Source organism: Diplotaxodon limnothrissa, linkage group LG23 (assembly GCF_057381915.1).
Source record: "Diplotaxodon limnothrissa isolate DT_005_m linkage group LG23, D_limnothrissa_male_GT1.1, whole genome shotgun sequence".
In the NCBI taxonomy this organism is placed as follows: Eukaryota; Metazoa; Chordata; class Actinopteri; order Cichliformes; family Cichlidae; genus Diplotaxodon; species Diplotaxodon limnothrissa.
Window position 1 is genome coordinate 35,142,268 of NC_140617.1, and position 15,011 is coordinate 35,157,278.

The 15,011-nt window shown below is 39.4% G+C and overlaps 1 protein-coding gene across 1 annotated transcript in view; it reads left to right on the top strand.

The window, feature by feature from the left end:
- zranb3 (zinc finger, RAN-binding domain containing 3) overlaps positions 1-15,011 on the top strand; it is a 142,367-nt gene that overhangs the window by 83,953 nt on the left and 43,403 nt on the right. Inside the window, exon 15 of the mRNA XM_085347655.1 lies at positions 10,904-11,058. Within this exon, the coding sequence (XP_085203781.1) occupies positions 10,904-11,058 (155 nt within the window). The remainder of the gene's footprint in view (positions 1-10,903; positions 11,059-15,011) is intronic.

The following is a 15,011-nucleotide window of genomic DNA, read 5'->3' on the forward strand; positions in this document are numbered from 1 at the left end:
GTGCACATGTCTGTGAATCTCAGAGGGATGTGAGGAAACAAATTCCCAATTACACAGTGTGTAATATTGCAAATTAAGACCTCTGTGTTCAAGTACTCGTGTCTCAAAGGGATACGCAAAGCAATAAATTGCACTAATTACAAAGAACTAATTACACTGTGTGCAATATGAAGAGCTTTAAAAAAATGCCAGACTAGCAGAGTCTAAGAAAAGCCCGTGACCTGGGTGTTGCCTCTGAAAACATGTAGATGTTCATATTAAAGGGGTGACACTGAGCTCGGGGCTTTTTTCAAAAACATTATTCTAGAACACTCAACACGGGAAGGAGTAAAGCGTTCAGGTTTTAACAGGCAAGCCATCAATCCCCATTAGCCTTTAACATCCAGAGATCAGCGTGCAACAACCTGGCTGATTCCTGTTCTTGAGACACACGCACACACTTACAATTTGACATCTATTAGTGACCAGATTGTCGAGTGGTTAATTTCCCATCTTTGCAGATACGTGTGCCACCCCATCAGTCTAGGACTGAATTCCACTGCAGCTTTTCTTTTCCCTGCAGTGCCTTCTGTACTTTATACTAAAGGTGAGCAAAAAGCCTTTTTTAAAAATAAAAACACCTCTATTTAGACTGACTCAAGGGGAGCGATAAAAGCTTCACAGTCGATCAGAAATGGCAGCACTAAAGAGACACCGCTGGATACCAACTTGGCCCCCTACGTCCCCTTAGTCATGCACTTTTTCCCCTGGAGACAGCTCATGTCTACCTGCAGTACTGTGCAGGAGTTGTAGAGCTTTAAGCAATAGCCTAAACATACAGGCAGAGTGATACAGGGCTGTCTTAAGTGATGAGAACACCTTGTCTTATAACAGACACGGAAACAAGAGAAACACAAGCCTATAAGCTGCCCAACGCTCAGTGGAAAGCCACGTGAGCTTTTTAGATTCCAACACAGTGTTTTACAGTATTAAATTTGCCACTTGATTGTAATTTTTGAAATAATAGTTGTTTGGATTCCACAGATAAATGAATAAAAGGGGTTTCTCACTTTTAATTTTCTTATCTGAACCTTTCTTATTCAACTCCAGCTTTAATATTTTATCCAGGGAGTCCTCTCGAGTAGGTTTGCATGATTCATAGTTCAAAAGGATCCGTTTTTACCTTAAACTGTTGCTTATAAATTGGATGGACACCTGGCTCATGCAATTTATAAGCCATTTTAGTTCCTCCCTCTTTAAGCCACCCCCTTTCTGAAAGCACACTTTCTTCTGATTGGCTAATAGCTAAATCCCTGCCACAGTGCTTGTGGGTTTCACTTCTGCATTAACATTTGATCGATCTGTAGACTTTCAGCTTTAATTTAAGGGGTTTGACGAAGTTATTGCATTAACTGTTTAGGAATTGCAGCCACTTTTATATATTGTCTCCCATTTTTAGAGGTTCAGCCAACATGCTGAAAAAAATAAGGTCTGTTTTAAGACTGGTAAAAAGTGATTTGCTGCCAGAAGTCTAGAAGTCATGGACATCACCGTGTTTGTTTGTGTTTCTTCCCTTGGGATGCGCAAAGGCTGCCACCTTCAGTCGCTGCTTATTTGTGGGTCTGTATCAGACCTGTGAATCGTACGGCCCCTGGGCCACATCTGGCACTTTGGTTGTCCTGCGTGATGTCAATGGGAAATTAGGATTCGAGCATAAATAAGTATACGTTATGCAGTTTCCCATTTCAGCCACCAAAACTCGTCATCAGAGAATAGATCACTGTTTTGTTTTTTTGTGAAGTCACAGTACAATTTTGTTTTCTTTTGTTTTCAATGTAGAGTTGTTGTTTTGTTTTGTTTAAACTGGACTAATACGTATTTATTTACTGATGTCAAAGGTAGTGCTGCGTGCTTAGTTTGTGGAGAGCTGACTGCTGAGTAACTTTATGCTTGAAATCCCGGGACAAACTGTCAGGTTTTATGATCTACTTTTCAATTTTCAGATTTATTTTTATTGGTATTTAAATGATACCTAGTTATATCTATCATTGAACCCAGATGACATAGTTTTTAAAACTACAGCTGTACTTGGTGCCTTAAAAATCAGAGAAACTGCGTCGAACCAGACACTTGCCTCTGAATGGCATACCTTGGCCTCCACCAACACTGTAAGAAATCTTGGAGTCATTTTTAACCAAGATGTCCAAATATGAAGAGCTACTTTCTTTTATCTGCACAAAGCCATTGGAAACTACTCTTATTATTATCAGGTTGTTCTAAAGATTCCCTAAAAACCTCCATTTAATCCAAAATAGAGGGTACTAACAGCGCCAAGAAAGAGATGATATTTGTCCCATATTGGCCTCTCTTCATTGGCTCCCTGTTAGAGCCACAATCAAATTTATAATCCTTCTCCTCACATAAAGGGGCAGGCCCAAACTTATCTTAAAGATCTGATAGTACTGCTATATATGTTGTCCTAATAAAGCACTTTGCTGTCAGACTGCAGGGTTACTTGTAGTTGTTAGAGTTTCTAAAAGTAGAATGGGAGGCAGAGCCTTCAGCCATCAGGCCCCTCTCCTGTGGGGCTCTGTGGGGTGTTTGATTGTTTGGTATTTTTCCAGAATACTTCTGGAAATAATACCTTCAAGTGACTGAACTGAATTGAAGTGACTGAAATTGGTATTTTTGGATTGTATCGAAAGTCAGGAGGTGTTGTGTAAGTCAGTCCTAAAAATTTACCATGTTGTTAACTTCATCAGGTTGAAAGGACTGAATCACAGATAGTTTGTTTCACTTTTGGAGGCGCTTCAGACTGAACATGGTAACGCGGACTAGCACACAGCTGTCACGTGGCTCCTCTTGGGCAAAGCGTTAAAAGAGTATGGGACCTGAGAGCAGTTTTGTAAGGACATTCCCGAGCTCTTAAATCACTCATGACAAAAAAATCTGGATTTCTGCCACTGAGTAAGAAAAAAAAAGGAAAAACTGCAGATAAAGTAATTAAACTACAAGAAAACTGGCAATAGTAGTTTGAAATTTAGCAAAAAGAGATTTTGTTCACTCTGTTTTTGGGAATGTGTTTTAAAAGATAAACTGCTTTTTTTTACCTACTTCACATTTTCATTGCCTAATTACAACATCTACTCTTAACAGTAGCAGTTTATAAAGAGATAAAAATAATATTGAACAGAACTAAGTTCAGCTTATTAATTGCCCACCCACGGTATGTATGTATAGATATATAAGTATGAGCAGTTCATAAATTAATTTATTGAAAAAGGTACAAACATTAGTCTTTATAATGTAATAGCTTACACAGCAGGACTCTATCTCCTTTCAGACTGCATTAGGCCAGGCTGAGAGTTGAGGGTCATCTATAAACCTGTTAGCTTGCCAGGCAGTTACCGCAGTTACCGTAGTTACCGCAGTCTGCCATTTTAACCATGTTTTTTCATGGTTTTAAGAAAAAAAAGACGAAAAAAAGCCCAATCTTGATCATAGAAGTGTTAAAATGGGACTGATCAGTACTGTACTAGTTAGTCCCGAAAAGGTTGATTCTGTTCACGTGGATGTAGAGTTTTCAGTGGGAGAAACGTTTCGTCAAGTGACTTCTTCAGTCTCAGCTGACTGCAGGTTTCCCCAATCTTATAAACCGTACATTTGCACAATAACTGAAACCAGCCCACTGAAGGAACAATGGGCTGTGAGGTCAGTTTCTTCATTGGTCAGTGTTGATCAGTTGTCATTATGCAAATGTACTGATTATAATTGACGAAATGTTTCTCCCACTGAAAACTCTACATCCAGACGAACAAAATCAGCTTCTTCAGGATTTCCTTACCTGGATGATTGAGCATGCATCAAGTCTTACTAGTTGGTGTTAGCCAATTAAAACCAAATGACTTACAAACACCCTCTTTAGTTGATTTTAAGGCTCCACACCCTCTGACCTTAAAGCTGGCATCACCGACAACCCCAACACTACAGTAAATCTGTGCCACTTTAGTAGTTTTTAGTTGTGCTCCTAAGTCACTTTAATCATAGAATAAAGAAAAGAGTCATTCTGACTCACACGTGTTTGGGCTTTCTTCAGAAGTAAAGTTCGGTTCCTGCAGGGTTAGGGTTACCACCTATGATGAAATAGACCTCTGAATCCACCATCTCACTTGTAACCTGTGATTTTGTTCTAGCCACGTACTACATAGACAAATTTTCAGGGTCTTGAAGATAAAGTCTCACATTTTGAAACTTTTCTATTAAAACAATACATTTGGGTGTTTTAAACAGGCAACAATTCTACAAGAGGGATCGGATGGTAACCAAGCCCTACACCTAACTCTGACCCTAGAGTTTAGACCCAGTGACCTGGCGCATGTTACTACGTTAATGTCTTCACTTGATTTGTTATAGGTAGTTCCAGTAGTCCTATGGCAGATAGTACCGCTCTCACACGGCTCTTGTTTCAACACGAGGGAGGCAGCCTGCGCTGAGACAGACGATATTGACAGCTTAAATCTACAAATCAGACTGCCTTCAAAAACTGCACGAGTGTACTGGCTAGTATGCATGACGTAATTTGTTTTAGAAAAGAAAAACTATTCAAGGCATTTATCTGTCCTGTTGTTGTTTAGTCAGATTCTTAGTTACATGCTGTTGCCAGTCTGTCTCCAGCAGCGTGGGTATTACAAAGCACTGTGTTTGTCCAATAAAAGTGACCTATGGGGTCAGGAGCGGCGCCTAATGATTTTCCTCAACCTGCCTGTGGTTTTAGAAGGCAAACCGCAGAGCTGTCGGCCGCTCCTACCTCTTGATTGCTCTGAGATTACTTTCCTCACAGCACAGACAGGCAATCACTCCTCCTCCACCTCCCCGTCTCCCACTCTCTCCTTACTGTCTGTCGCTCAGTCGATCTGCATGGCCCAAACATTTAAACATGGATACCTGTCTCTTTTGGATATTAGTGCAAATGTAGCAGCGGCACCAAACGTCTTCATGCTTGAGAAGCACAGTTAGGATTTCTTTTTTTTCCTTTTTTTTTTTTTAATCTTTTGTTTCAATTCTGCAGAAGATAAGATGACTCAGTCCAATTAGGCGTTGTTTTCTTTCTCTCTCAGTAAAATAACAGATAAATCCCTTGGGGTGTTTTGAAGGCACTGTTCATACTGTGTAAGTGACAGTCTAATAAGACGGCTTTGTAAGATGAATTGCCCCCATCGTATAAATGGCCCACTTAATGCAGCTGGCGCGTTCTACCACTGCAAACAGGGGAAGGGGGGGAAAAAAACTGCTTACAACAAATATGGGCTGCACACTGCAGAGCTGCAAGGTTTCATTACAGATGCAGCAGGACAAAAGGATGGATGGGATTTAGCGAAAAGCTAGTGTCCTAAAAATGTTTTGGTTCCAGGTTTGTAGCTCTGTGAAATGCCTTCGTCTGGTTATCTTGGTATTTTCAGAGTGGCCCATTCCAGCTGAGGCTGGTCTGAGAGCAGAACATACTGTGGCAGACCTGGGAAAATTGCACCTATGAGGACGGCAAACATAAAAGTGAAAGATATGGACTTTGTACAGGATAGGTCAAGGAGAGAAAATGTCTTACTTGGATGATCTCACATCGATACAAAGGGATTTGGCATCAAATTACATCGCTGATATTATTCAAAGCAGCGATGGACCGTAAAACAGTCAGTAAATAGAAACAGTTTCTGTGGAAAATAAAAACTGCTTAAAGAAATACTGCAAAGTAGAAGCGATTGAAATACTTTGAATACAAAGAGCATGTTAAAAGAACGGTTTATGACGTGATTAAGGATATAGAGATAGAATAGAAACTTAAGCATCTGTCTAATATAAACCCAGTAGTGTAGCCATAGTGTAGCGAATGCTACACTAGCAGATTGGTGGCTGCTGTGCTGCCATTAGCATTAGTATCAGAGAGGGAATTAAAGCCTCGCAGAACCTTTGCTGGAATAAATATGTTCAAACAGCATATTGCTGCCAAATGGACCAATCAGTTGTTGTGTTCTGCATCATAAAGACGTATAATTATATTTCTGAGTAGGTGAACATCTGTGATCAGATGCAGATATTTTAGCCTGATCAGCTGTTCATTGGTTTTGACCGATCAGCTATTCCAGAGTGTCTCTGCTTAAATACCTTACCTGTGCAGTCCCATATGAAGGTGTGCTAGGTAGAGTGAAAAATATGATATATTGTTTGACCTCACAGGCATAATGTACTCTGTGACCAATAATCACTCTGCTATGAGTGAGTTTGCATATTGTCAGCATTGTACACTCACACTAATGATGTCATGGTTTTCTATTGATCAGCAGCTGGTAGTGAAAATGTGCTAAGAAGAGTAGGAGTTTTCCACCATAGCCAGAAAGAAAGAAACAAGCTAGCAAAGGGAACTAAACACTGATCTGAATCATATTACGCCACCAGCAGCACTCAGTCGGTAGAAAATCTGTTTGTTTGTTTGTTTGTTTTAAACAACTGCATTAAAATGCTAGAAAAGTCTGTTTCATCTACGATTGATTCACTTTTTTATTAAATATACACGTCTTTTGAGAGATTTTGAGAGATAAATACATTTAATTCTCAAAAACGGGGATTGACAGTGGCTTGGCAACAGCAGTCTTCACACTTGGAGTTCTCTTTCGTTTCCCAACCAAAACACTGGAGAGATGTCTTTCTCCCATACCCACTAGAGATCCAGTGCAGGTGCAGGGCAGCACTTGTTCAATGGAAACTTGTCGCAGACAGCCTGTGTCAGTATTTTTCCCCCATTAGCAAGCCAGATGGACACGCACGCGCGCGCAATCTCACTAACACACACACACACCGACAAGGCAGACAACTGGCCACGCGAAGTGATTTAAGGCAAGTATTATCAGAGTGTTATAGGTCATTGTCTAAATGAAGCGTGGTCGAACAGTGGCGGTCTCATTTCCACCACCTGACCTTTTCGTGCTAGATGCTGGCAGGATGAGCAAGCTACATAGCTGACATTAATGACCCGCTCCCTCTCTTCTTTCTCTGTTTCTCTCCTTGTGTGACCATGATTTTATCACTCTTTTTTTCTGCTCTCTAGCTGCGTTTCAATCCTGTTGTTCAGCAAATTCTAGAGTGAACTTGTGAAAAATAAATTGGGCATTTTCTGTCAAAGAAGTTGGCTTTCTGTGTTGCTGAACAGCGTTATACTGAAGGAATAGTTTTCTATAGTGATTAAAATTAGTTGGTCAGAAAGTTGAATTGCTTTAAAACTGAAAGTCACCCGATGATGATAGCTGTGGTTGCAAAAATGCTTTTGGGCCTATAGAGGTTTACGGGAAAACAGATTTCTGTCTTCACTTCTGGAAACAACTCTTCTGTTCATTGGCTCAGTCACTCGTTTTGGGCCATATCGGTATGAAACTGCACGTTTATTGGCTAATGAGTTGTCATTAACCAACAAGCATGTGGATCCACAGTCAAACTCACTCCTTCTCGTCACACCCAGTTTTTTGCAGCCACAATGGCGACCACAGAAATGCTCATCTCAAAGCTTCAAACAGGAATTTGGAAACAATGGGTGACGTCACAGTAGCTGCGTCCATCTTTTACACGGTATGTGACATTTACACTTTATCCTTTACGTTTGTACATTTGTTTAAATAAAAACATTGCTTAATTTTAACTTTATTTTAAAATATAAACTTGCTGCTGCTATTTCAGTTGATAGCTACATCCGGTAGATTTGGCTTCCAAATGTTTATATTTCACCAGTTCTAATCTTTTTTTTTTATATGTACTTGGACTCATTGGTACAATCGCGTGTATTAAATAACCTCTTTTATGAACTCTGTTTCACCAGCCAAGCTAACAGGTGCTGCATGTAGGACAGGTTGTAACTTGTAGATGACTAGCATGCTAGCAGTTAGTTTCATGCTCATTTTTTTTTAATTTGACCTTTTTAATAGAAAAGTATGTGTCAGTATGGGTTACAGATATTTAGGACGCCATGCAAACACCAGGCTAATCTACTTTCTTGTCCTTTTTAAAAAAGAAATATTTCAAAACTTTTAGATTATCATATTTTAAAAAAAGATTTCATTTATTAATCTTTGTTTGTTTTTGAATTTTTAACTGTGCCCATTGTTTGAATGGTTGTGATTCAGTTATGATGCAAAAAGTCACTTATAGCACATCAACACATTATTATCCCTACAGCCTAAAGATGGAAAAGTCATGCACATCAGGAGGCAAATTTAATTGGTTGATCAGCCATGTCACGCCCTTAGGCAAGACCCCATTACTCTAGTAATAGTCTGTCTACATGACTGGACCCAGACTTCATGATAATGTAGACTGGGACATTGGAATCTTGTCATCTACACCGGGTCCAATTCAATTCCAGATCTATTCCAATGGCAAATCACAAACACTTGCAATAGTTCTCTTAAGTTAGTAACGTATGCTATCTGCACAATAGAGCTATATCAGCATTTTAAAAGGTAAGATGTTAAAAAAAGACTATATAACTAGCTAATACAAACATTATAGTGGATTATAGATGTAGATGTTAGACATGCTAATTGACACCAGATTAAGCTAGCAACACATAATTAGTTGCTCCAAGTTACTTTTAAATGCAAATTATTTTTTAACCATAGCTTTTTGCTGAGTTGACCAAATTTAATATTAGCCAGTACTGCATCTGTAATATGATGGCATGTGTTTGTCTGGTCAGCTGATAAAACGATAACTGCACAACAGTCGTGGAAACAAGTAGCGGTTTTTGTGATATATAGTTATAAATAAAATACTTTTATTTGAGACGTCTTGTAAACACTGTTTTTAGGCTTCGTGGTCTTGTTGACAGTTACCTGTATTGTATTTCTGCTCTGCCAACAGAACGTCGAGGAACCAAATGAGACTGAAGACACAAGGTAAGTTTAAAATATGACAGCGGCTCTAAGAAAATATTACATAGAGGCTAAATAAATATGTGTGTTGGCATACTAATACTGTATTACAGGGTAATAAAAAAAATCATCTCCTAATGCATTTACCTGGCTAAGCTTACACAGGCATGTCTAACATTTACTGTCTTTTTCTCTCTGCTATCTCTCTCCGCTCAGGAACCACAGGAGGATTCAGCCTGAAGACTCTGCAGTGAGACGGCGCCCTGACCCTGAGATTCATCTCCAAGAGTTTTTCAAGCTTTACCCGCTTCTTCTTTTTAATAAACCAAACATTATGCTTCCCAGTGGTCTGGTTTTTTTTGTAAGGGAAAAAAGAAGTTCTGATGCAGTGCTTGTACATAATTCATTTACAGATTTGTTGTTGTCTTAATCCATAGCTAAGATTGTTCTTCCTAAATTAAGCCAACCGTTTTTCTCCTCTGTGTCGGTGGGATAGCTGCACATGTATACTGTTAACTCTGAGTGAGTGGAGCGTCCCCATGCAGCACAGCACTAACAGGAAGACTGTATATGAGGATAACAGCAGGGAAAGACACAAACTGTGTAACATGCTATTCATTTTGCCTGGTTTATTAGACATGTAAATAATTAATTCGCTGTGATAACTAATTGCACAGTAAAAAAAACTAAACTAGCATAAATGAAATGTGTTTATATGTCAAAGGCTGGCTGTTAGAAAGTCCAAAAGGAAAAACAAAGTCCGACAGGAGAAATAAAGCTGGAAAAATACTGACGCATGGAACGACGAGGAAATGCATGAGAGATGTATATAAACACTCTGACAAGGACTAAGGGGGAGACAGCACTGTATATACAAAAAAGGAAAAACAAGACACAGCTAAATAGAATCAGAAAACTAGATAAAGAGGAAGTAGGACTATCAAAATAAAGCAGGAAGTAACATGGCAGATAAAAAAAATCTACCACAGAGATTTGACAAAATATGGTTAACTTAGCATTAAACTTATGATTAATTATAACCCATGAATCTACATAGAAACTAGTGTTCCAAAACATCTAGAAATACTACAAGATTACTCAGAGAAATATACAGAAAATCAAATCCAGACCTGAATCAAAACTAGAAATGGAATTGAAACAAAAAACAAATGAATCTAAAAAGTCTAAAATCAGATTAAAAAAAACTAAACTAAGGACTGAGAACAACAAAACTGCTAGACTGTGACAAATTATGTATATCCACCCTAAAATGCCTTCATGTTTTCCCATTTAGAAGCAGAATTTACACCAGCAGGACAAAGAAATTCTGCGATTTGCTCTTTGAATAGCTTTTACAGCTGATTCTGAAACTGTTATCAACTGTTATCTGCCACCACCTGTTTCACAAAAAACAAAACAATAAACGTGGGCTATTACTTTGTTAAGCGAGTTAATTTTCATTTCTTTTAATAAGTTATACACAAAAGGTGTGACTTATTTCAAGCACTTTATTACTTAATCTTTTGTCCTAGGCAGTCTTATTTCTAGTGATGCAAAATTCCTCTGTTCTTTCAATAATCTGTTGGGTCTACTTTTAGAGTAAAGCAGAGTGTTTAAACCGCCACGTTTGGTTGCTCTTATATCAACTGCTGATAGCAAGAATGTTGACTTTGATTCCCATTTATATGAAAATGTCAGAGATAATTGCTTCAACATTTTCATTTCAGATTCTTAATCAAGTGTTTGAAAGCAATAAGCATCAATATATGGGTGTTTTTCCATGCATCTAGTGTATATGCATACATATTTGAATGATCTGCTACAAATGCCACATCTTCCCAATATTGTGCTCAGTATAATAAATCTTAAAAGCTGCGGGAGTTTAATGTCTCTTCTACTCATTGCATCACCAGAGGAGCAAACAGAGTACCAATAAAGCAGTGAAAACCAATAATGAGTCAATAATATATGCTCAGTGAGATATTAGTCAGCCTATTCCTCTCTCCCTGCAGACTGCGGAGCTCTGCCGTGTTTGTCTTCTGCGGCTGATGCTAATGATGATGATGGGGGCAATGGTGGCGAGGACGCCAACAACGCCCATCCCTTCTACCCAGGCCTGCAGTTCTGCGCCAGCCGGTACACAGACCGAATATATCTTTACTCCAAGGTACCGCCGCCTGTCTGTTTGATTGTGCATATTTGATCATAGACTGAGCTCATAAGGGAACCAGAGAATTTGTGTGTGTTTTCACAATAATTCTTGTTCCTCTCAAGGTTGTGCCATTACAGGAAACGTTGCACCTGCCTATATTGTCCATCTGTGCCAAAGAATTACTCTGAGCTTAAATGCAAGTCAGTGTTTAACTCACAGTGAGATTCAGTCGTTTTGTGTTTTCTGCCACTCTGTGCTGCACACCTTGTCTTTTATTTTAGGTTCTCTAAGGGCCAGAAACAAATTGGTGTGATAGCACAACGGCAAAAAAAAAAAAAACAGTGGTGGAAATTCAGCAGTTGATGTACTAACTGTTTGCTTATGAACCAGTGATGGCAAAGGGAATCTACCAAGAGGGCTGCCAGTAAGGGGTCAAGTGGTTTCACTGGGTGAAACACCATGGCAATTCAGGTCCATGGGATGGAGCAGAAGGAGATTTGGCTTGTTCTGATATGAGGGCAAATTCTTCTCTTAGAAACTGAAGGGGATTTCATTGGAGGTTGGGGCATCAGTTATCTGGATAATTCTCAGAGCTCAGGTGGAGTGCAGGATTCATCCAGATATTGAAAATGGCTGGACAAAGCTGGACTGCACAGATGCACAGATCATGGCAGTGCAGGAAAAAGCTCCAAGCACAAGATATACTACACTACGGCAAGACCCAAGGTGCAGTTTGTGCAGAGATGCTCCGGAAATAATTCAGCACATTACAGAAGGGTGCAAGACGCTGGCAGGCAGGGCACACAGTACATGGAGCATCATAGCCAAGTAGCGGGCATAGGATACAGGAAGATCTGTGCCCCCTAGGGTGGTCCTGTGGGACTTCCAGAGTCAGAAGGTCAAACTGGTGATGCCTAACCAATTGGACATAGTAGTGGTGGCCAAACAGAGGAAGAAGACAATCACTGTTGTTGCTGAACAACAGGATCTTGCCAAGTTTAACAATGACTCCCACCTGTGCTGTGTTCCAACACGGTGCCAGTCCAAACTGCTGCTGGAGTACAGGAAGGCATGTTCGGAGGCAGCTATAAAAGTAATGGAAGGAGTGTAAAGGTGAGAATAGGGACACCAAAAAAAGGGACTGAAGATGAAGGGTAAAAGAAGAGAGCGGCCTGATATGCATGGATGCAGGGAAGGAGGGCATGCAGAAAGTTGGTGTGACTGAAGGAGATGTGAGGGCAGGGTGGAGGCAGATGATCCACTATGGTGACCCTAACACACACAACCCCAAAGAAGAAGAACCCAAGCGAGTTACTATCTGACCCACAGCTGCCTGTGAGCAGCGGGTTCATTTGTTTTGGTGATTCTGAACAAGATCATAAGACATTATTCTAACACTGACTTAATTAATACCTGTATTCTGACAGACATTTCTCGATGTTTTGCAGTAAATCCATAAGTTTCAAGTATTAAAAAAGCAAGTTACTTGACAGTTGACTTGTGATATTGCACAGCTCTGTGTGAACTGTGGAAGAGTTGTAGCTAAGAGTTTAATTATAACTCTTTTTCAAACATTTTTTTGCCAGCTTCTATTATTTCATGAGCCTTTTCATACTGGGACAGGATTTTCCCTGGATCTGTCGTGGACATAAGTGAATTCAACTTGAATTTTCAAATACAACACATTGTCGTGTTGTGACGGTGACAGGCTGTGACTGGCTAACTAAATTGCAGCAGAAAATAAAAATATTTTCCTGCCACAAACAAAAGTACAAATAACAGGCAAAGCACCACGTTATGTTTTTGTTATGTTTTTGTTATGATTTTGTTATGTTTTTGTTTTTTGCGTGCACAACAGTTTGGGTAGTTTAGTTAGTAGCTTAATAACCCACATCATGATTTTCAGCTGCGTTCCTCCCCTGCGCAGTACTTGTTGGCTGATAAATACTCTTATAACACTTTGTCTTATATTTCTATAAGACAAAGCTTTTAAAAAATGCTTCTTTTTCTTGTGCTGCATTAAATGTGAGGAGACGGCAGCTCCTCTTACTCTAAGTGAAAGTCAGACGTGTGGTGTAATATCCTCCATTTCAATTCTTGCAACAAAAAAATAGCTAAAAAGCCAAAAAAGTACACATAAAGGTGTGATGTCCACTTAATGTTTTCTTTTATATCCTCATGTTCTAGTGAAATTTACCTGATTCCATGTTCAAGATCTGCTCAGGTTTGAGCTGCAGATAATCGTTTTTAATCATTTAATCTGCAGCGTTATCAGTGTAACCAGCTGTTCTGGTCAAAGTTTAAGAAGAAAAAAAGTAGTTGCGATTAAAACAGGTGCAGTTAATTAGTGTAGAAACAACATAAAAGGCAGTTTTAACGAGCTTTTAACGAACAGGAAAAAACAGGCTATAATGAAAGCTACATGATGCTTGATATGCACCTTTATTAACCTTTGCTGCATTTTCAATTCTTCTCTTAGCATTACAACACTTTAACAAGCTAACTGCTAGTAAAAACTGGTAAAAAGTAATATCTGTGCTTCACCACTAGTGACTGGACGTCCTGTGTCCTGCCTCTTGGTTGTGCTACCCAGACCTAAACCACATACAGTATGTCCAGTGGTGCAAATATATTTGAAACTGACTATTTTCTGCTCCAAAGGGAATGCTGGAGAAACGATCCCAGCATGATTCTCCCCAAATTTTCCAAAACGAGTAACAAAGGCCGTCGTGCTGGCTCCACACTAACTCCATCACATGCTGCCTTTTCCCCTCCTCTGTGCTGTGCGTGCATTACTGCTGAAGCATTCAAGTCAATTTCAGTAATGGATTTCTTCCAAAGACATAAGAAAAAAATATTTTATTAATAATGCTGAGATTTGTTAAGGGTTTATTTCAGCCAATTACTCTTGTATTGATCTTCCTTTTGCCTCTCAAAAATAGTAAAGCAGCAACCTTCGCCGCCTCTGTGGACCAGGCTCCTTTGCTGTGGAGTAAAAGGTGAAAGAAAAGCTTTTTAAATCCATTCATATCCCTCCGTTCAATACAAATTAAAGGTTTAGGATTTACCAGCGTATTGCCAATATGATTTAATAAGGTGCCACCAGTTTCCAAGCCGCCTTCTAACGTTTCCTCTTTTATCTACACTTCTCCTGTATTTGTCAGCAGCCAGTAAAGCGGTCGTCTAAGGATTTTATTTAATATATTTGGTGCACAAAAGGTTATTCCTAAAGTAAAAACTGAAGGAGGCAGCCGAACAGTTTTAAATATTGAACTTGACATACCAAAATAACCCTGTATATGGCATCTGGGTTTTTTTGGCTGGGCCAACAAAAAGTTTGCATTCGTATTAGTACTAGTATTACTTATGGCTCAGTCATGCAGGTGTAGAGACTGGTCAGTAAAACCCTGGCAACCACTGGTCGCTAGGGAAAAATCTATATTCCCCAGCTGGTTGGAAGTTTTGGAAAACAAACATCACCAGAAACCTCTTTGGGTTTGCGTAGTTGCTAGCAGGTTGCTGCAATCGCTTATAGTTTGCATGGAAGACACAGATTTGTCTGCAAAAACTCGTTAAGTAGTTGTGAAACTTGAATAAGGGTGCAGAGACTGCTCTTCAAGATTCAAGTTAAACATTTTGAAACATATTCTCTGCTTCTGGTTTGCATCAAATTCTTCACAGTGTTAGCGCGTGTCTTAGCGAGTAGTTGGCAAGTGTGGAGACAAGTTGAAGTTGGAGTCTTCCATACAAAATACAGGCAATTGCGGCAATCTGATAGCAACCAAAACAACCACAAGGAGGTTTTCGATGTAACACCTTCTTTCAACAATTTCATTTAATGACAGCATCTTCGCCGACCAATCATTTTTCTATGTAGTCTCTGACTGGTCTGTGTGACTGGAGGCCTTAGTATGACCAGTAATGTGGGTTTTAAATGTTACTGTTATCACTGAGTCAGTTCAATGTCA